At 42.4% G+C, this 21,683-nt stretch overlaps 2 protein-coding genes and 1 long non-coding RNA gene across 4 annotated transcripts in view; 2 read left to right on the top strand and 1 right to left on the bottom strand.

The window, feature by feature from the left end:
- Positions 1-2,051: 2,051 nt before the first annotated feature.
- Positions 2,052-8,265, top strand: CCDC195 (coiled-coil domain containing 195). Its single transcript, XM_057417169.1, has 3 exons — positions 2,052-2,840; positions 4,189-4,435; positions 7,352-8,265. Exons 1-3 carry the CDS (start codon positions 2,573-2,575, stop codon positions 7,482-7,484), a joined length of 648 nt encoding a protein of 215 aa, XP_057273152.1. The 5' UTR covers positions 2,052-2,572; the 3' UTR covers positions 7,485-8,265.
- A 3,741-nt stretch (positions 8,266-12,006) lies between these two features.
- LOC130603415 (guanylate cyclase soluble subunit beta-2-like) overlaps positions 12,007-21,683 on the bottom strand; it is a 17,233-nt gene continuing 7,556 nt past the window's right edge. For both annotated transcript variants that reach the window (XM_057417163.1, XM_057417162.1), the window contains 8 exons: positions 21,239-21,455; positions 18,551-18,871; positions 17,666-17,814; positions 15,315-15,461; positions 14,873-15,027; positions 13,204-13,403; positions 12,996-13,118; positions 12,007-12,200 (listed from right to left, as the gene is read on the bottom strand). In XM_057417163.1, coding sequence (XP_057273146.1) covers positions 12,049-12,200; positions 12,996-13,118; positions 13,204-13,403; positions 14,873-15,027; positions 15,315-15,461; positions 17,666-17,814; positions 18,551-18,871; positions 21,239-21,455 — 1,464 coding nt within the window. In that variant the 3' untranslated portion in view covers positions 12,007-12,048. The remainder of the gene's footprint in view (positions 12,201-12,995; positions 13,119-13,203; positions 13,404-14,872; positions 15,028-15,314; positions 15,462-17,665; positions 17,815-18,550; positions 18,872-21,238; positions 21,456-21,683) is intronic.
- Positions 18,793-19,650, top strand: LOC130603422 (uncharacterized). The gene is made up of 2 exons (XR_008973167.1): positions 18,793-18,890; positions 19,557-19,650. It is a non-coding gene; the product is annotated as an uncharacterized LOC130603422 (long non-coding RNA).

Raw genomic sequence — 21,683 nt, 5'->3', positions numbered from 1 at the left:
AGTTGAACTGTTTCACAGCAAAACCTGCACAGCAATAGGTGTCGGTAATATGTGCAGGAAGGAACACTGAACATAGGGCCACTGTGTTTCCCACTCGTGACACACCGAGCAGCAGCACCTGGGAGCTGCCCAGCCCTGCCCCAGGCTGGTGGCACCATGGGTCTGTCTTGGCACATGCTTTAGACCATACTGAACTTACAAATACAGGGTTGTGTGAATGGAGCTCTGTCTGCTTACCTTGCTGACCAGCCCAGTGGTGAATGTACATTTGTCAGGTTTTCATCATCCAAAACCCCTGACTTGTCTGCCCCCTGCCCATCAGTCCTGGGCAGGAATCACACCGGGAGCAGCAGTATGAGGTTACAAGATAAATGTCATTTCCTCAGAAGTCTCTGGTACAACACAAGGTCTGTGCCTGCTCCTGCCTGGTTCCAGTGGAGCAGTGGGCATAGGATCAGAGGAGCAGATGTCTTCAGTTGCAGCCAGGGTACTCTAATTGCTGAGCTGGCAAATGTCTACTGCCCATCCGAACCTGCCAGCTGCAGGATCAGCAGCAATATTGTAATTACACGTGAGTGCTGTCACTGCTCCAATACCTGATCCACTTGTTGGAGAATCAGAAGCATGAATCTGAAACCAACTCTGCAGGTCTGCTGCTATGTTTGCAGTCCTTGGATGACTCCAGAGCAGAAGTGCCCAATCCTTCCCATTTGTATGTTGTTATACCCTCAGCAACATGCACCTCTGGAGTGGAAGGGGCAATTCAGCATAAATTGAAACTTCCTGTTGATGCAATCTGGATGGGCTGAAGGGAGGGAGGACAGCCAGGACCTGCCAGGAGCTTTGCCAAGATGAATGCCAGCACATCAAGCCCAGATTGCCGCAAACCCTGCAACCTGCAGGGGAATACAGCAGGACCTGCTGTGCTCTTCCCCTCGCTGTGATTTACAGGAGATGATGGATGCTGGGCTTTGTTTGCAGCCTGAAAACTCAAATCCGTTTCACCTCTCTGTATGCAGCCTGAATTGTGCAGAGGCCTCTGGAGAATCTCCTGGGAGGTGACAACAGGGCTACCTGTGACTCCCATGGCTTCTGGTCCCCTGCCTTGTGCCTCTGTCACTGGAAAAATCAGCGTAGCTGCGTATTCCTGCAGGTCTCACAGGAAGCCCTACCTGCCCTTGCTAGGCATGGCGTGTTGCTTCTGTGTAAGAGGGAGGAGTGAGCACAGCAGGAGCTACAAGGAACCACTTCACCTTTATGAAGAGCTTTTGAGGATGCTGCTCCTCAGAAGGCAGCGCCATCCACACAGGAACATGCATGAGGGCAAAGCCCCCTTGCCTGTGCATCCCTGTTTTTCTCTCAATTCCAGCAGTTTCCGCCCGACTTTGCAGCAGCTGCTCGGTGGCAGCACCTCCTTGCAGACCCGATTGTTTCCTCACATCTAACCCACCTCTGACACCCTCTGGAAAAAAACAAACCTGAGTCATCTCTCGCTCCGAACGTCTCACACCAACTTCCCTTCTTCCCCCAGCTTCCAGCAGCAAAGTGCACAGCAAAAGGTCTTCTTTTTCCCAGGCATTCCTGAGTCACTCTTCAGCTACAGGAGAGCAAATGGTCTCAAGGCAAAAGATCTATTAAAATTATTTTCCTGCTGTTTTCTGGCATTCTCAGTTTGGGATTTTGAAGCAAGTTGGGAAGGGAGTGGGAAGGATGAGGGGATGGTTGGAACTAGATGATCTTAAGGTCCTTCCCAACCCTAACCATTCTACGAGTCTATGAAGTTCCATAGAGGTTTGCATTTTACTGCCGGCAGAAAGCTTGCTTTAGGGCTAGGAGATAAAAGCAGCACAGGAGATTGTGTTTCCCCTTCTAATACAAGATTCATGCCCAATCTGTCTCTCCTTACACAATGGAGTGCAGGCATGCCATTCCAGCAAGCCTCTCCAGGCACCAGAGAAGGAGCAGTGGGCTCTGTTGTAGCTTTTCAGGACAGCTTTATTTTACCTGCTTGTCCGCAGGAGCTGTTGGCTTACTTCATTAATAGCAGGGCTCTTGCACCGTATCAGCTTTCATCTGGAAATGCAGTTTTCCTTTGAGAAATTGCTAATTATTTTCCAGATGAGCAGACTGAAAATGAGTAGTACACCCAGTGTTAAGGGAGAGATGAATTGCTGCCCGGCAAAGGGCAACCGCTCCCTCTGTGCCACAGAGGAGATCGCTGACCTTTACAGGTAAGCCAAAGGAAATGGGTTCTGTCCTCCTTGGTCCTTTCAGAGAAAACCAGAGCTGGAGGTAAACAAGGGGCCAGGGTGAAGCAGTGATATTGTGTTGACAGCGATTTGTGCAGTGTGTAAGAGCCAGCCCTGCTCTGAAAAATGAGACTCTGAATGAATAAATCATGGGCCCTCTCTTAGTAACTTGACAACTCAGTGCAGCCCTTCTGGTGGTGGGAGCTGGCTGGAGCCCTGAATGCAGGGAGGGACTCATCGTCCAGAGGCTTTTAAGGGCAGGATCCACCTGCCTCCAGCTTAGGAGCTTCTCTGTGGGAAGCCTTGCTGTGTAGTGTGGGACCATGGAGGGAAACGCGCACCTCCTGCAGGTCATCTGCAAGATGCGTTCCCAAATCAACAAGCTGGAGAGGGAAAACAGGGCCCTGAGGGGAGAGCTGCGGGTCTGTGGGCAGAGAGCTGAGCCACCGGAGAGAGAGGCAGCAGGAGGAGGTGGGAACAGCAACGTGAGGAGTCTCACCGATGATGATGGGGAAAGACCAGGTGGCTCTCCAGCATCCCTGCATGAAAGCGTCGTGGCTGGTCCTGCTCCAGCACCAAAGGAGCAGAGAGGTACTGAAAAGCCAGGGCTGTCCACGGCACACACATATGCTGCCTGTGCAGTATGTCCCAGCCCAGCTGTTACGTGTCTGCAGGGAATGGGAGACAGCCACTAGCTGTATGTCTAGTTAACCTGATGGAAGAGCCCAGGACTCACTCAGTGCCCATACTCAAAATCATTTTAACTGGGTGTCTCATTCTGTGACCTGTTTAGTGGGGTACCTGCATCTCCCAGGCTGAGCTTAGCAGAGTATTTTGTGGCTGCTCCAGCAGAGTTCAGCTGAAGGAATTTAGCTTGTCTTTGTTAAGCAGAATTTTACTTACTGCTTTGAGTTTTCATGGGCATGCACTATCTTTCCTACGCCTGTCCTCTGCCTGTTCAGACAGAAAAGGACCAGCAGTTGTAATCATGCTGTAACCCTTCTTGCCTTAGCAAAAGGTGATAAAAACTCTACAAATAGCAACAGACACAGATGGCATACATCATGCCAGATGTGCAGTTTGTTTTTGCAGATAATGCAGTCGGTTTTGGCTGAAGGAGAGCCAACATACAGGAGTACACTCTCTTCACAGTTTTATCAGAGGGAAAAAATGGAAATATTCCTCAGTTACAGAAGGCTGGTTGGGACTTGGGAGGATTTAATGAAGCAGGAGTTGGAATAAAATGTTGTTTGGTGTGAGAAGTAGTTATCTAGAATTGGATGTGGTTATTGGCAGCGTCAGGCAGTTGCCTCCTTGTCTGATGTCTGTCTTGTCCAGTCCAGTGGAAAAGCTGCTTCACTAACACAACTTCTTGGCATTAGTGTGGTGTGTGTTATGAGTTGCAGCTGCTGTTACAGTCCATGTGCTCCATAGGTCTGGAGGGTGACCTAGCCTGAGCCCTGAACCATCCTCCTAGAGAGGTCCGGGCCGTGGAGAAAAGCTCCCACAAATTTTGGCAGAGACAAGTCCATGAAAATGAATGAGATGAGAGGCTGAACAGTACAGCCAGATGGGTCCTGCAATCAAGTAATGCCCACTGACAAGCCCACTGAGCCTAGTCCTCAGGTTACTAACACTGGGCCTCTTAAACTGGGGCTGCTGGTGGCTGTGGATGTCTCAGCTTGGGAACAGTTGACTGGTCTTCCATCACACATGAAAGACGCGCACAGTGCTTTCCAACCTCGTGGCATTTCCTCTCCAGCTGACTTTTAGGGGCAAGGGTGGGATCCAAAGGGGCTGCTTGATCTTTCTGCCTGTCAGCCTCCCCACATACAAAAACTTCTTTAAGCCAAAAGAAAGTGATTAAAAATACATCGAGGATATCTGAATTTTCATAGTTATTGTTGTTCCTAACTCTGCTTTTGTCTCTACTACTCAGATACCACCATGACCGTGCGGCGCTACTCCACTGCGCCACCAGCACCTGCTCCTGCCAGCACGAGGGCTCACTGGGTCAGCAAGACACCTCCAAGCAGTGGGCTCTCAAATGTGCCACCAGCCCCTCCTGCTGCAGCACAGCTCTCCAGGGGAGAGGAGAAAGGGCTTGGAAAGACTGCAGCAAACTGTCTCTCCCACAGTCATTCCAGCAAAATGAAACTGTGCCAGGAGCACGTCTGTAAGTGCAGGTAGGTTCAGTTTGCCTGGGCTGATTGCAGGTTCCACCTAATAGCATCTATGGATGTTGCTTTGGGGTTTAGTTTGTTGTCAGTTAAATCTTTGTTCAAATGTATATGGGCATGGGGCAGATGTGAGACGCCTTTTGGGTAAGTTGTCCTTCTTTTCTTTGCAATGCATGAAGATTGCCAGGTTTAGCAGTGTAAATTTGCTAGAAAGGAGAGGCTGAGGGGGGAGAGAAGGGGGTTGAAATCTCTCTATTAAAGCCAGGAAGAGCTTTGCAGATTGATGTGTTGTTCTGACAAGCTAAGCTTGAAAAGGATTTTTAAACTTTGAGCAAAAAGTGTGGACATATCAAGGAACTCTGAACTACACTTTTGAAAGTGTGATTAATGTGGTTCATGGATTTAGATGTACCGTATCATATTTCCACTGTAATTGAAGCATTACAAGTTAATGCATTCAGCCCTGAGAGATATATTCTCAGGACAGCTTCTAAATTAAGTGAAATGGCTGCTGGACAAGCCCGGAGTGTCTCTGCTCACTGATGAGAAGCTTTCCAGCACAGGGCAACAATCAAAGGTAGGAGCACTAATAATGAGACTGTGACACATGATAACCCCGGTCGTTTCCTGGTGCTGATAGACACACCCTGGGATCTGCGTGGATTGCTGGGTTTAGTGCTCGGAAGAAAAAGAATCCAACACAAAGGTGTGTGTTTGAACAGGGAAAAGCCCATGGGTCTGACTGTCCCATGCATGTCCCAGGGCAGGGCTCCAGCGGCCTCTCCTTGGGGCTGCGTGGCTGTGGCAGGTTGTGCTGCCTGGGCTGACATACCCATCCACATGGCACATCATGTCAGGTTTTATTCTGTAGCACCCGCACACAGCAATGTGTCCTCAGAGCAGACCAGTGCGCAGCCCCTCTCACTTCCAATTAGGAGCCCAGCTCCTTGCTGAGAGGCTAGATGGGACAATGAGGTCAAGTTTTCATAGTCACCTAGGTTTTCTTGTAAAGATGTTTGAGAGGGAGATGTTTTACAGCATTTAAACACCTAAACTGAGTCCCTGGCAGGGAACTCATATCGTTTTCAAAAGCACCATGACCCTCTAACTCTGGATTTCAGCATATGCTCCACTGGACTCAGGGAAACTCGAGACTCCCAGTGCACATAAATGTTTCTGAGAGGTCTGCCCTGAAGCCAGCTCACTTGGAAAGCATGTGTCAGGAAACACAGGGTCAGCATGCAGGAGCAGGGACAGCAACAACAAATGCTGCTGCTTTCTCATTAGGGGACAGAGCTTTCAAAATAACAACATAGATCTATTACGACTAATGCCTTGGGACCTACAGGTTTAAAAGCACTGGTTACCCAGCGGCGACAGGAATGGTGCTGATTATTTTATCTCTATCTTTAAAGCTGCCTTGTTAGGTTTGAACAGCAGTGAGTGTGATATTGTGACTCATGCCCACTCAGTGTTGGCTGCTTTAGGAGAAGAAACGGCTATGGAAAGAGCTTCTTACCTAACCCTCTCAGCAGACTGGGTGATACCCTGAAGCACGAAGCTTTGTGTTTCTTATATCAGAGAGAGTTCAATATCTTTTCTGCTCATAATGGTGAATGTTTCTATTACATACACAAAGGTCAAACACAGGCATCGATCTTAGTAAGCTTTTAACTAGTAAGATAATTTGTGACAATGAGTTCAGCGAGCTAATTAAGCCTATTTTTTTTTAGTAATGACATTTTTGCTTCCCAGCTTGCTGGTGCATATCAGTTTTTTGTATTCCTTGCTTATTGCAGTTTACTCACATTCAGCTCCAAAGCTATAATCCTATATGTAAAGCTGAATATTTTTGCTTTAAAATTAACTCTGTAGAAGTATCATCTTGGGTTTATTTAGAGTGCAGTTGCATCTAAGTAATAAAATAACAGCACTGCTAACAAATCATCACTGATTTGCATGTCTACTGCATTTTCATTCATGCTAAAGTATTATTTATACATGCAATTCCCACTTCTTTGGTAAATTAAAAAAAAGAACAGGGAGTCTAAATATCTGAATACCTTGGGGGGAATAAGAGAGGCTGAGAATAGTTTTCAGGGCTATTTTAGTAAAATTACAAAAGGTACAAGGCATCTTTGGTACAAACTATTGTGGTGTTCAGGCTTGATGGTTTCATCTTCCAGTGGAACAGGTCTAATTGGCAGGTGGGAAGGGGTAAGGAAACCTTGGAAGTCCTCTGCCCTGCAGAACACCTCCCAGTAACCACCAATAAATAGTTTCATGATTTTCCTGTCTCATGCTCCTCGAGGGCCTGTGTGAGCTGACAGCAATCGCAGAGGGCAGTCAGAATGAAAACCAAAGTTCTGCAAAACCCAACCCATTAACTTGCCAAACCAAGCAGGCCTGGGACACGCAAAGGAGCATGTTTTCACAGCTGGTGTAATTTACTGTGCAGGCTCTCACTGCTTGAAAACCTTTTGCAGTATGTAGGTACTAATGCATATAAACATCTTCAGTGGCTTTACTGTAGAATTACAGGATCCAAGCTACTTGATTCTGTGATTCTATAAGGCCACTGAAGGACCTTCTGGGTCCATCTGGGTGCTTGTGCACTCTGAGACGTCTGTATGCAAGTAGCTTTGTACATACGGGTCGGGCGCTGATGGAGAGATGTGAGGCTCAAAGGTAAAAAGCAGATGCTTCCAGCAGATGAACAGATAGGCAGACGACACTGTGCTCGGTCCCTTGTGAGACCATGTGAGCAGCACGAAATCCTGCCTCCATACAACATGTAAGTGCTGAAAACATTTACCACCTTCTTGCTGTTGTGTTTGGGTTTTGTTTGTTTGGTATTTTTTCACTCTCTTTGCACATTTTATACATCTGTAATCCTCATAATGCTTTCTCTTTTTTCTCTAGGGGAAAAATCAAGGCTGTTACTTTCCTTTTACCAATGGATATGTCATCATATTCTGAAAAGCAAGATTCCCTCAAAAGCCCACAAAATCAGAGCACAAAACAGCTAACCACCATCGCTGAAAAGGATATGTAAGCTGATGAATTTTTAAAGGCCCATTGATCCTCAAGATAAATTGGCCTTAAATGATAGCTGTGTGTCGGGTTCCTCTCCTGCAAAACGCTTGGCAGGATGCCTGCAGAGAACCACCCAGCTTGTGTTTCGGGTCACTGGCCTGATGTTTAGCATGGAAATGGAAGCCACGACAAAGCCATCTGGAAGCCCATACACCATGATGAAGCCACATGATAGTAAAGGCACCTCCACAAAGCTGCTTCACAACATGCATCGAGGATCCCTTACCTTAAGACTGCTTTAACTAGTGTGTTGAAGCTGGTTTTCATGTATTTGTCACAAAAAGTGGAAAAAATGTCACCACTTGTGTTTGCTGATTCCCTTGCTAGGAAGGTATTTTGATGCGAATGACTAAATAAGAGCTATTAAAGAGCCTGTGAGGTTTTCTATCTACATAAAACTTCACAGTACTAACGCAGCAAAGAAGATGTTTGAGAGTCAGTTAATGTTACTCTGAATTTCTGCAAAGCTTGGCAATGACTGTTCATGTCCATTTAGGTTTCACCTCTAAGGGAGTGCAGGGGAGAGTAAGCGCTGATCAGTATAAAAAGCTGACTATAAATTTGTTTCTGGTGTGTTCATCCAGACAGACACTAAAGACTCATGTTTGAACACAAAGGCAAAATATGGAGAACTGTGAATGTCAGAATTTTTTCAGGAATGGATTGTCTCAGCACAGTTTGGATCTAAAATCATTAGCAGGAAATCAGGAAATAGGTGCAAAGTAAATGCGAGAGAGGACTACAAACAGCTTGTAAAAAATGAGGATTTCTTGTTAGTTCTGTTCATGTGAGTAAAAAAGGTGTCCCACGTGTTTATTTTTATCACTAGTATTCATGGAATCAAAATACTGCACAGTGCTATTTCTTAACGCACGGGCAGCATGATGATTAAATATTGTACAGAGGATGCATGAACAGTGGATGTTTGCACCAATAACTTTAAGGAAGACTTTCACCTCATTATCTACTTCCACTCTTGAACTTTCAAAAGTGAAAGCAAAGACCTGGTGGTAAAAAGTCCCTTCTGGATTTTCCATGATGTTGCATACTTGTATACAACTCTGTGATGTTTATTTCCTTTCGCAATTCACCATGTTTTATATAGTCAGGTACAAATTCAGTATATTCTCACCACTGAAGTAATAATTCCAATTTCACTGATATTTTATTAGTGGATTTTTATGTTCAGCTTGGGTCCACAGAGGGCTGCATTGTAACGTCAAAAGTAATGAATCAGACTGCTAGCAAAGGAGGTTACCATTTGTTCAGTAAAACTTACTGAACAGCTCATTTTAAAAGGCATTTACAAGAAGCAACTGTTTAAATGTTTTAAAGAAAGCTTCATTGTCAGAAGATGTGCTTTCAGTTAAGTACCTAAATCCAGCTGATTTCACTTAGCAAAGTAACTATAAACTTTGAAAATCTGGCCACTACACGTTTAAAGTGCCTGGGTTCTTGAATATTCATGTTTGAACACCAAATTTAACAGGATTTGGGAATCCATATGCTTTAGACAGCTTTCAGAAGTCTCAACTTTTAACTTTTCTAAGCCTCAGTTCCATGAAGCAGCAGTGGGAATTCTTTTCTTCCACCCTTTTTGTATCAATTCAATGTAGATAGATCACTGACAGTAAGATTGAATATTGGTAAGCTTATGACAATGTCAGTTGTAGTGGGCTGCTGATTCTGGTGTCACACAAATACATGTAACTTTGCGTATGGTCAAGAAATTAAGCTCACTGGACATGCATTAGAGGTATAATGGTCTTGAACTTTTGTATACTTGTAGGGAAAAAGAACAGAAAAAGTGGAAGGTAAAAGAGGGAAAGGAATCAAAGTAGTCATAGGCAAATGTCAGTCAGCATATTAATGGAAAGATTTATTGTTTAATGATATTTTTGCAGTCTTTAGCAGTGCCCACAGATTTAAGAAGACAAGATGATGCACAGGTACATTAATTTTTAAAAGCAGTTGTGCAGATTTGACCTAGCTCTGCACCTCCAGAAGAACCAGTTTGTAGCAGAGGTCACAGAGAAACCACTGAGCACATCAGTTTTACCACAGCACAGCATGAAGTCACTTACCATGGAGCACTTAATGCCTATTAAAACATTCCAATATAAAACATTCATAGATTGTTCAGTGCAGAAAGAGCAGGTATAAGCAAAGCAGATGTTAAAATTTGGACAGAGAGATGCAGGCAACAATTAAGCCATGGTATTTTTCTTCTTCCCAAGAGGATCCATACAAGTTCAGAGGAGCTCTGCATTTCTACCTAAAACCACACTGGAATATATCTATATTAAGCCTGGAATATATACTAGCCCCTAGTCATTGATGGCCAGTCTTGTTGAACAATTTCCAATTGAAAATTCTTCCTTTAGGAGAGGTGGTCAGTGGTATTCAGCCATGCAGGCATGGGACTGCAAGAGCAGCTGAGACAGCAAGAGGTTCCCTCCTGCATTAGCAGTGGCCACTGAGAGATGTACACTCCTGTGTCACACTTGTGCCTGGGCCTAAGGGGCTTTATATTTCTGTAGCAAATGCCAGTAAAGATGGTGGTGAAATTTAGATGCTGTGTGTCTGAGAGTAGCACACAGTTAAATGTTTGAAATCTCGATACTCACTTTAATAATCCTGAGATGCATCTTCAACCTACAGTAGATCTCACCCTTGCCAAAACAGTGAACAGTGCCTAGATAGAAAAATCCTTATAAATAAATAAATAAAGCAATCCTGCCATTTGTAAAACTGCACTCTCCCAGAATGTTGCTGCTCAGCTGTACCGTGGAAAGTGCTTATGTTAAAGGGTGTATCCACATCAGCATTTCAGCCAGAGTCAGGAGTACTCTCCTGAAGGAATTTGCTGGTCAAACCCACTCACTGTGCTTTGTTTCACATTGTAGAGTCGTCTCAAATCACCCAAATGGATTTCTTACTGTTGAAACTAAGTCAGAGAATGTGCTTATAAGGTAACGGGTATTTAGTGCATGGGAGCACAGTAGCAAGCCCTCTGAAATATCTATAGTGCGGACAACAACACTGTTTTTCACTTGACACATCCTCCTCTGCTGGTCTGAACTACTTCTAATGTAGAAAGAGCTGTAGAGCACCCAGACAGGGGAGCTGCTGTCTCACAGATTTAAAAATAAAATCTAACCAGGTGAAATTTCATCTTCTTGTACTATAGAGAGGAGGAAATGCCTTTCATCAGCCTTACCTCTCTGCCTGGTGTTTAAGGAGCTTCACTCTTGCTGCACACACAGAGGTGGAAATGTGATGCTCCAGACTGTAACAGAGGAGTAATATTATCATCTTCTCCAGTGAGTTCTTGCTTAAAGTTCAAATGGTGTGCATCCTTAGACAATGAATCCACATCCAAAGTGGGTATTGTTATGTGGGGCACATCTTCTGTCCAAATCACCCTGTACAAGCACATTCCACATACTCCAAGCTCCATTTATTTAGGAGTGAGGGCATAATTTATGTGTGCCAAAATTGCCCACAACCTTTATATCCATTGTAGTTTTGCTCCTATGTCTTAAATCACTGACAGCTGAACTTCAGTTTTTCTCAAGCATAACCTAAGGATGTATCAGCATGGAATTAGTTCAGCTGAGGAGCCTCTGACACAAGGTAAGTGATGTTGATCTTTCATGCTGTTATTTTCCATGACACTGATGACATTAATTCTAGCACTGACAGGCTTCCTCTGTAGACCTGAAACTTCAATTTTGTTTAGCTGAGAAATTACATTGCAACTTATTTGAAGGTCTCAAGTAGCTCATAGGCCTTGAACAGTCCTTCAGTGTTGTGATGGATTCAATGCTACATAACTCCATTAAGTGCATATCCTTCTACAATTATCTAAGCACAGCGTGGTTCAATTGTCTCAGATCTTGTTTTACTGTTGGGTGCTATAAAGTGCACAATATTTTCTCTTCAGGAAGGAAAAATACGGGTTGTAGTAATCTATTCTGCATGTCTACTGCACAATGCCTTTACCCAACAAAAGACCTGTTAACAGATTAATCTGTCATCACAGTGAGTATGTAGATCAAATTCTGCTAACCTTACACAGGGAAGTTGTTGGCTGTGTCAAGTCAAGACAGATGGTCACTTCAGGGAATGTTTCTTTTATGGAAAGTGCTTGTTTGAGTAGGAATATTTCAGCGGGATGAGTCACCTCTTTCTCAGTTGCTGCATCAGATAGCAAAAAGCTATTTTTACATAGGGATATTCAAAGACATGGCAGAGGCTGAAAAACACATCTTCGAAGCATCTTTCAGTGGTTTCCTTCTCCAGCAGGAGTATTATATGGCACATATAGATTGAGTAAAAAAAAATAATCCTCCATTGTTTTCTTTTTGCTGAAAACCGTGATGTCTTTTTTCTTTTTGTTTGGTTTTGTGGTGGTTTTTTTTAAAAAAAATCATGTGGTACTTGATATACAAATCAGCACAACAGCAAACTGCACAAAATCATAATAAAGTTGCTTTGTTTAAATGTAAAAAGTAAGAAACTTAGAGTAAAGTGCAAAAATTAGAACGAATGTTTCTATTCCGTGGCTCTTCAGTAGCAGGTTTGACTCTTCCCTGGTTTGGAGGACAAGAACCATCATCTGCATGCTGGTTGCCATGGAGACTCCCATCACTTTTGGTATCGTAAGTTTTGCCTGAAAGGAAATACTCATTCAGTGTGAGTTTTTAATGACTGTAGGTTTGTGTTTGTCAGCACCGTGGATTAACCACCACATCTAAGCAGGTGGGAGGAAAGCGAGTAAAACATTTCCTAGTAATCAGCAACAACATATTTTGTCTGTATAAAATGCACAAAATACATCAGTAGAGTTGCATTAGATTAGACTATTCTGGCATCAAATGCATACCAAATCATGCAGTGTAAATCAAATGCATTAGATTAGACTATTGGCATCAAATTTGATCAAATTAAGTATCAGCTACTTCAAAAGAAAATGAACTTGGGGCATGGCAATAAATCCTTCTGACTCCTGCAGGAAACCAGCTTGAGGACAGCCAGGTGCATAGCCAGTGATGTCTCTCTTTCTCGGGCTGGAGTCAATAAGGGCTTTCCCATAACTACAAATAATGACAGCTTTTCTAGGAGAAAAAAAAAGTATGCGTGAACAAATGGTGCTGTTCATGGGAAGAGCGGTCTAACATTTAGCCATTCTGTTCTGCACTGCCAGAAGGACTCTGGGGTTTGACAGCTATGTCAGCTTCTTTCTCCCTAGTGCACAATTAACACCTGGGATTGCTCTGAAAGTGTATTTGTTTGGCCCTGAGCAGTGTGCAGAATGGTTAGTTTCACCAGCATGACATGTTGGCATGAATTCCTGGTTCGAGTAAAACAATGGTTATTCAGAAGAGGAATATAATGATGCTGCAAGATTAAGCCTCAGTTACTTCCTAGTTCTGTTGTCTTTGTTGGATGGTAACTGAATAACTACCTGTTAAATCTGCAATTTTGGCTTGATTTCTTCTTTTGAGGCTGTTCTGTTCATCTGTGGGGCCATCAGTATATTTCATTGCAATGGCTGGAGTCTGGTCTTTCTCTGGCTGAGTCTGAGTAGCTGAAAGAACAGAAAAAGATACTTAACTGAGTTGTATTAACATTCATTTGTTCAAGAAGGAAAAGCTATGTCAAGTTGACTCTACCTGGTGTTGTTTCCATCCTGCCTTCTTGAATGGACTGAGCAGATTCGCGGCCAGAATCTAAGTCTTTCATTGGCCTTCCCATTATCTCATTCTCAGTTGCAGTTTTATTTCTAATGAGGAAGTATGTGTGCATTTTCCCTTTGCCTTTTACTTCTATTTCTCCTCTTTCAGTCATCTCAAAATTCTTGTATTTTAGGCATCTAAAGTATCAGAAGCAAAATGACACATGAAAATTCAAGATTACTAAAACTGACACCAGTGCTTTAGATAAGATATTGTAATCTAAGCAATTTAATCACAACAGTCTGGGAAAACCAGTATTGATCCATGAAAAACTGAGAGTTTGTTTCGACTGTTTATTCAAGCCTGCTGTGCTTTTATAGCTTTCCATGTACAGCCTGATCAAAAATCAATGGATCACATAGTCAAATACTCTAGTATGGTGGAGGGTTCTTACTGACCAGTAAATAGAAATTAAGAACTGAGGCAGCCAATATCAGTTTGACAAAACTATCTCCATTTATTTCATCAGAGAAGGCAATCATGATTCAATCAGTTCATCAGTCATGATTTACTGGCAAATCCAGAGTGGCTATTCCCAATTGCCTTCTTCATGTGTCAAAAATGGCTCCCAAGAAAACTTGATTTTCACCAGCTGACATGTCATGTGGCTGACATGAGGCTGACCAGCCTATAGTTCACCAATGTCTCCTTGCCATTTTTCTATATAGATGTAACATCTGGCTTTCTTGAGTTCCTACACTGCTGGTCTTCATGACCTTCCAAAGATGACAGCAGCACTGTAATGCCATCAGCCAGCGCTCTCATTACCTTTGGAGGCATCCCATCTAATCCAATACACTTCAATAGATTAAGATTTCTCAAAAGACCCCAGCTCTGATCCTCTTCCAGTACTGGTACTTTACCTACTCCTTGAACCCTGACTCTAGGTGCAAGAACCTTGAAGACTTTGTCAGTGAAGACAGAGGCAAGAGAGGCCTTGAGTAACTCAGCCTTTATTCAGGGCACTGTCACTAAATCACCTGCCACAGCAGGACCATGTTTCCATTTATACTTTTCTGATGTCACAGCAGAAGCTCCTTTTACTGCCTTCAAACCTTCCTTGGCTATTTCAATACTAGTTGAGCTCTAGCTTTCCTAATATCATTCCTATGTGCCCAAACAATGTTTTTGTACTCCTTTGAGCTTGTCCTCGCTTCCACTTCTGGCATACATAAAATCCTTGAAATACAGTATTTGATTTTAGTGACATGAGGTTTAGGAAAGTAAATTACTCCCTGCATGAATAGGACAGTGGTTTAAGCAGTTAATTCTTTCTCACCACAAATTGTTGTGCTCAGAGAGATATGCAGGTTATTAAATGTTCTAAGTGCCTTTCTAGCATCCACATCATTCTATCCGTACTTCTAAATAAGCTATCACAATTATTTTTTTCCCACAGTTTGTTCTCTAGGATCAAAACTCAAACCTCTGGCATTTGAAATAGAATGAATAAAACTCTTTGCAAGCCATGATTTTTGTCAGTAAGCTGCAGAAATCAGTGACTGAACACAGCGCCATCTACATGAAACACTGAAAGCTGCAGTTGCCGAGGCAGTTGGGTTTAGCCCAGATTTTAACCGGGAAAGTGTCCATCACAGTTACTCACTGATAGGCACTGGAGCTTAGATGAATTTTACTTGGGACACCATGACTCTCCATCCGGGAAGCTATATTCACTGTGTCTCCAAACAAGCAGTAACGAGGCATCTTCTCTCCAACAACTCCAGCCAAAACAGGACCTGTATGGATCCCAACTCTAATCTTTACAAAGACATAAAACACCCCCCAAAAATGTCACTTATTATTTAACATCTTTCTTAATGCTATCCAGCCACCTAAGAAAATCATCCTAACACAACAATGGACATCAGTAAAATATCAAATATCCACAGGGAGATGCTGTTCATGAAAAATGTACCCATGTGGGCCTTTCCCAAAGTCACAGAGGAGTCAGAAGAAGCTCTTTGATATCCTACTGCAATATATTAACCGTAAGACCAACCCAAGAAGCAGACAGACACACATGCACCTTTGTGTTAACAACTTACTTGGATAGGGTTTCCAGAAACTGGATTCTGCACATCTTTAGCTGCTATTATCATCCCCAAGGCAAAGTTAGCAACTCGCTCAGCATGAGTGGATACAGGCACAGGGACCCCACCTACTACCATATAGGCATCTCCAATTGTCTCCACCTTTAATTGAGAGGGACAAGTACGTCAGCATCCCATATGTCTTGCTCAGGTTAGTGCTTTGCTGTCTGGGGCTTTTCTTCTCTGCACCAACTCCCCCTTTCTTCTAAATGATGTTTCCAATCACAAAAGAGGTCTAGCACATGTGACTTTCCTTGAGATGGGATCTTTCTTGACTTCACATTAAAAATTCCAATGCATTCTGTCCCTGCTTACCTGACACATTTTAGATATCAGCATCACAGATGCTAAGGAGAAAGAGATGCTGTGAAAGTATCAGACTTTTTGTCTTTCTCTTACCCAGGGCAGACCTATATGCAAAGAGCTATCTCCAGGCACAGACTCCTGAGCCAGGAGGTTATCTGCCAGCTGAATCCTCTTAATTAACTCTAATTCACCAGTGGTGTTAAAAGCATGTTTCTTCTTCAAAAGACATCTTTTTTCTTAAAGCCACAATACAGCAAGGGAGCCTACTCACTGCTGATTATTATTACTAAGGGGTTCACATGCAATTAAGAAATCTCCAATCTCCAGTATGTCAGAGAATGCAAAGTGTTAACTAAGCAGTTCAGGAGCATCCTTCCTTACAACCAGCTGTTTTCCCACAACAAGCTGCAGAATGTGAAACAAATGGTGAAGGGTTTGTCCTCCTTCAGGCATCCAGTTCCCTTGAAGTGCATGATAAGGCACCTGAGAAATAGTTTGGGCTTTGTCCCTGGGAATAGAATAGGCCTGTTTGCAACAGAGAATTCTCAAATGTCTAAAATTCACTGTAAAAACTGTTACACATTAAGGAAATTTTCTAATCTGCTCTTACAAGACTTCACTGTTACATTTACAACCAATAAGTAACAGATCAGTTTAAATCAGATTAATTTGATTTCCTAAAAATGAACACCAACAGAGGAGCAGGAACATAATTTCATCTTTGGGTTTGTTCATTAACATAATGACTTAAAACTGTTCAGGTTGTTAGTCTTGAAAAATGCGTTCTTGTATGTGCCTTCTGTCAGATAGCCAACCCCATAGTAATGCAGTAATTTTCTGTAGCAAATTAAAAACAACTGTAAAAAGCTACTAATGCAAATAGATACCCTAATTATTTTTCAGTCATGGCAGGAGATTTAATTTGACAAGATTTTTATTCATACCTTCAGATGTTTATAAGCTTGGGCCAAGTGTCTTTGATCAATTTAAGTATTTTATTTCTTTCTCAGTTCCCTGAAATAGTAATCTCAACCTCACTCCTGTACCCTAGTCACCTCCTTCAATATTAATAAGAGTTATATACAGGCATCAAAAGGAGATTATTATAGTGACAGATAATTTACTCATGACGGATGATTTAGAATATAATGCTAATTTATCCCCAAATCTGTGGGCCATATCCTGAATGCTTCAATTATTAAGCACAGTTTCCTCGCCAAGTCAGAAATGCTTCTGATTTCCTACTACAATGTATTGCAGGATGAACTGCATGCCTTGCCTGAGCAAGGAATGAATGAGACTTGGATTTCACCCTTTACTATTCCTTCCTTCCTAAATAATTAATGTGGTGGGGACAGACAGAAACTTAGAACTGGCTCTTCAGCTAGTCAAATCTGTGTAGTTCTGGAGATGTTAATAATGCTATTATTATATGTCAACCAGGGCTCTGACCCTTCCAGCACAGTTTGGAGACAAGACATACATTACAGTTTAGATCTATTCAATGCTCTCTGGGGTCAACAGGAGATCTATACCATTGCTGGAGATCTCCATGAAGCAAACAAAGTTGAAGTATTATATGGGTAGAGTTTATAATGTCATTTCCCACTGAAGGGGACATAGTGACCTATTTACAACAGATTGGAATAAAAGAACTAGGAAAATTATTCAAATTGGTCCATAAACTAGGATATGCCATTGTGTTGGTAGGCATTTGAAAGAGATGTATGAAAGAACAGCATCCTGGTGCAATGCTGTGGAAAGCGACTAACCCATGACTGACATGTCTGAAAATTTTAAACATATTTAATCACACCTCTGCCTGTTTTTCAATTTCTCTCTGTGGCCACTACAAATATGCAATATTTTATGGCTTACTTGAAATCATGCTGGAGCAAAGAGGATTTAAGTGCATGTAAACATAAAACAAACAAAATAACCTGACAACAGCAAAATCTTTTCCCAGGTGATTTCTACAGCCTTTGTCGATGAGTACATACCTTGTACACATCATGCACCGTGGTCAGTCTGTCAAATCGCAGGTACATTGAATTTAACATGAGAACTATCTGAATAGGCTCACATTGGGCACAAATGTTGGTAAAGTTCACAACATCACTGAACAATATAGTGCACTCCTTGAACTCTCCTGTGAGCAGAAAGACCAGTAGTAAGACCAGTACTTGTAATAGCTGGACAACCACACCATCTATTTGAGACCTATTTGCAAATATTACTTTCTCATCATTTTTCTGGACATATGACCCATCAATTGTAATACTCATATACGGCTGCTGATATGAAAGAGAGATGTCGATCAAATATAAGAATCATCGCACATTTCAATCCAGGCATCTGAATACATCCCTTTGTTCATCCATATTCAGGATATACTCAGCTCTTTATTCCTAACTTCATATGTATGCTTACTAAAGGAAATCAAAACATCCTCTTACTTGCTGTCCTTAATAAAAATGGGAATCATGATGGTGCTAGCTTTATAGATAGCAAAGATGAACTGTGAGAATTTTCCAGGAAAAAGCAATTTCTTTATTCCTTTCATTTTTGAGACCCCATTTCCTTTTATGACCATGTTAAAAACAAAATCTCAGTTTACTGTTGAAACACTGAATTTTGTTCCCTGAACGGTCAGTTACTACCACCTTTCACCTCCTAGGAAACTATTTTGCAAACAGCTTCCAAAGCTTTGTTTAAGAGTAGTCTAATCTTTATTACCAGAGAGATTAAGGGTCTGTGATCCTCCTCCTACCCATGAATGTCACCAAGTTGAAAATGTACTCCATGATAGTGGCAAAGGACTGTGCCAGCAGCCCCCGTCCCTCTATCACCATCACCTGGTGCATGAATGCATCCTGTTCATTCACCTGCCTCAACTCTCTTCCCCTCTTTCAGCTGGTTGGCCACATGCTGAGGAAGCATGGCATAGAGCAGAGCTTCAGTCTTTTTCTTCTCTTCCTCCAGGTGCTTTGACAGTATCCGCAATTCTTCCTTCTTCCTCTCCAGCTGGTTAGAGAGCTCCATCTCTGCCAGTCGCTGCTGATTGAGAAGAATCAAATCCCTGGTCACGTCATGAGGTGCAATGTCTGCAATATGCATCTGTCGCTCTTCCAGTTCATGCAAAGTGCGAAGCAAAGGCGAGCAGAGATAGAGCATGCACTGCAGAGACTCCATCCAGATCATCTGGCCTGTTTGAAACAAGTACTGGTAAGAGTTTTCAGCAGCTTAGACTTTCACATGATACTCAGCATTGCTGATCTCAATTTTAGGGGGCGAGTTCTAAGGACAGTGTCTTTTGGTAGGGTCCGGATCAATATAGTAATTACTCTGTTTCAGGGAATTAGAGCTGGACTTGTTTAGAGGAGGTACACGAGGCAAATAAAAAGATAATCAGGACCCAGAGAGCAGTCACTCACTCACTGCAACTGCTAGGCAGAGCCCAACCATGCTTCAGGTCCCTCCTTTTCATGAGGAACCCCAGTGCTCACAGCATCTCTCCTCTGCTACTAGCTCTTGAGCTGTTCCTGAATCCAGTCAGTCAGCATCATGCACAGGGGAACTGAGACTCACATGATTAAGTGAAACATTCAAAGTTTAATTTCATAGTGGATAATATGTAGGCCAAATAAAATCAGCAGAGCTTTCCTTCCTGGGAGCTGGAGCTTTCAGTCACTATGATCACCTAAATAAGCATGTACAAAAATGCCTGAAAAGTAGAATTGATTTTTGGTGGGGGGGTGAGTTGTTGTTTTCTCAATTGAGATTTGGTTATGTGTTTGTTACTATTTTTTATTTGCTTCATAAGTATCCTCAGTTTCTGAACAGCAATCTAGGAATTCCTATTTATTTCTTCTTCTCTCACCCCATCCCCAGGGCTACTGGATGAGCAGCAGATTGGATCAGTAGGTATACCATGTGAATTAACCCTGATAGCATAAGAGGAAGTCAAATTGTACCTGTGACTAAAGTTCCTTGTTTTGGTAGCACTATTTTTTTTCAAGGTCTCCCTTATCTCTATTTCTTACTGAATCTCAGGAATACCAGATTTGGCACTCATTATGTAAAGGTGAAAGGAGAGAAGGGAAAATTAGGCCATGTTACATAGTTCACAGGAGCAAAATTGAGGTCACAGAACACTTAAACCAAATGCCATTACAGTTACTTGCACACAGGAGAAAATCATTCCAAACTCATTCCTCTCAGAAAAATCAAGCAAATAAAATAATTCCAATTTGTAAATTCTTATGTAACATTGGGGGGTGGAGGGGGCAGGGGGTGAAGACAGAAATCAGGATCTGAAAATGTGACTACAAAAACTAAAAGCACAGCTAACTAATCTATTTTTATCCGCACTTGAAACCCAGCCAATAGCACATAACACCCCTCAAAGGCATAAATTAAGAATGAATCATGTATTCACATTTTAGGAATCAAAATGCATGAAGTCACAGGGGAAGCCGTTTCTTTCCTCCAACAGTAGCAATGTTATCAGGACTTTGTCTCTAAGCATTTCCCTTGCCTCTGCCCCTCCTTGCCCAGCAAACAGGAATGGAGCATCACTGGTAGGAGTGATGCTTTAATTGTATTATCATGGAAATGCTCACTGCATGTTTCACTACTGTCTGTATGTGGCAGAGATGGAACCCAATATCTGTGAACTGGCACTGCCTGTGCTGGGTGGCTGGGTTTAAGATGCTGTTCCATGTGCAAAGTAGTAATTCCTTCGGCAAAGAAATTAGCAGGGCAAAACAATTCTGTATCAGGTGCATAGGCTGGACCATATGTCATGTAAAGAGAACCTAAGAGAGCTGGGGTTGTTCAACCTACAGAAGACAAGCCTCAGGAGGGAACTTATCAATATTTATAAATAACCTCATAGGAGGGAGTAAAAAAGATTATTTGTTTTATCCAATGAAAGGACAAAAGACACAAGACACTAACTGAAATGCAGGAATTCCATTTAAACATAGAAAAAACCTTTTAACTGTAAGGGTGGTTAAACACTGGAATGGGTCACCCAGGGAGGTTGTGGAGTCTCCATCTTTGAACATACTCAAAACCCAACTAGACACAGTCCTAAGTAACCTGCTGTAGTTGATTCTGCTTTGAGTTGGGATGGACTAGACAATCTCCAGAGGTCCCTTCCAAACTCAACTGGAGTTGAGTCAATTCTGTGACTCTGAATAACTGAGATTAGAGGTGGTTCAGAAAACAATCTAATCCTCCTTTGACCTTGCCTCTGTTACTCAGGAAACCTGCAAAGATGATTTTTCAGCATTGGGAAAACAGTGTCTTTCTAAGCCTTTCAAATGGAAACACAGGTGTTACTTCGACTGAAAGCCTTCAAAATCTGGTGAGGTAATAGCTGAATTTGTCTACAAGTATCTTATAGTACTGTCTTTAATCAGAGCCATGCAATCTTCTCCTCACTGCACAAAGGCAAAGCCATTTATAGGATTTATGTGAAACGAGGAGCCTACAGAAATGCATTAGTTCAACTCCAGCATAATTCCTGATTTAATATGAACACTTAGCTACTGAAAACAGTGATGTACCTCTCAGCTCTAGCATTGGCCGTTGTTTCCATGACTCTGGCATCATCTCTCTTCTAGTCTGGAAAACAAATTGACTGTTGATGAATTTCTGGATGCTAGAGATGGTGAAGGGTACTTCTGGGTGAACAATACTGAAATAGTGATCCAAGCAGATGCCCATGTTCTGAAGGCCAGGTACAATCTTTTGAATGCTCACACCAGCTTGCTTCACTCTGAGCTTAAAAAGAGAATATGGACAATGTATTATAATTCACATCCTGTTTAGGTTCAGGCCAAGCTATAGCAGATCATTGTTTATACACTTACATGCACTTTGGTTTGCTATACTACATAGCTTATTTCTGAGCAAAGTTTCTATTTTATTAGTGGTTTACCACAAAGCTCTGAATGAGTGTCCTTCACAGCAAGACAAAGTCCCCAGAAAGGAATGTTATTATCCAAATGC

The sequence above is a fragment of the Pezoporus wallicus genome, unplaced genomic scaffold (assembly GCF_028554395.1).
Source record: "Pezoporus wallicus isolate ANWC-B61680 ecotype Strahan unplaced genomic scaffold, APGP_CSIRO_Pwel_v1 contig_360, whole genome shotgun sequence".
In the NCBI taxonomy this organism is placed as follows: domain Eukaryota; kingdom Metazoa; phylum Chordata; class Aves; order Psittaciformes; family Psittacidae; genus Pezoporus; species Pezoporus wallicus.
Note: the sequence above shows the minus strand (reverse complement) of the source record. Positions and strands in the feature narration are given on the sequence as shown.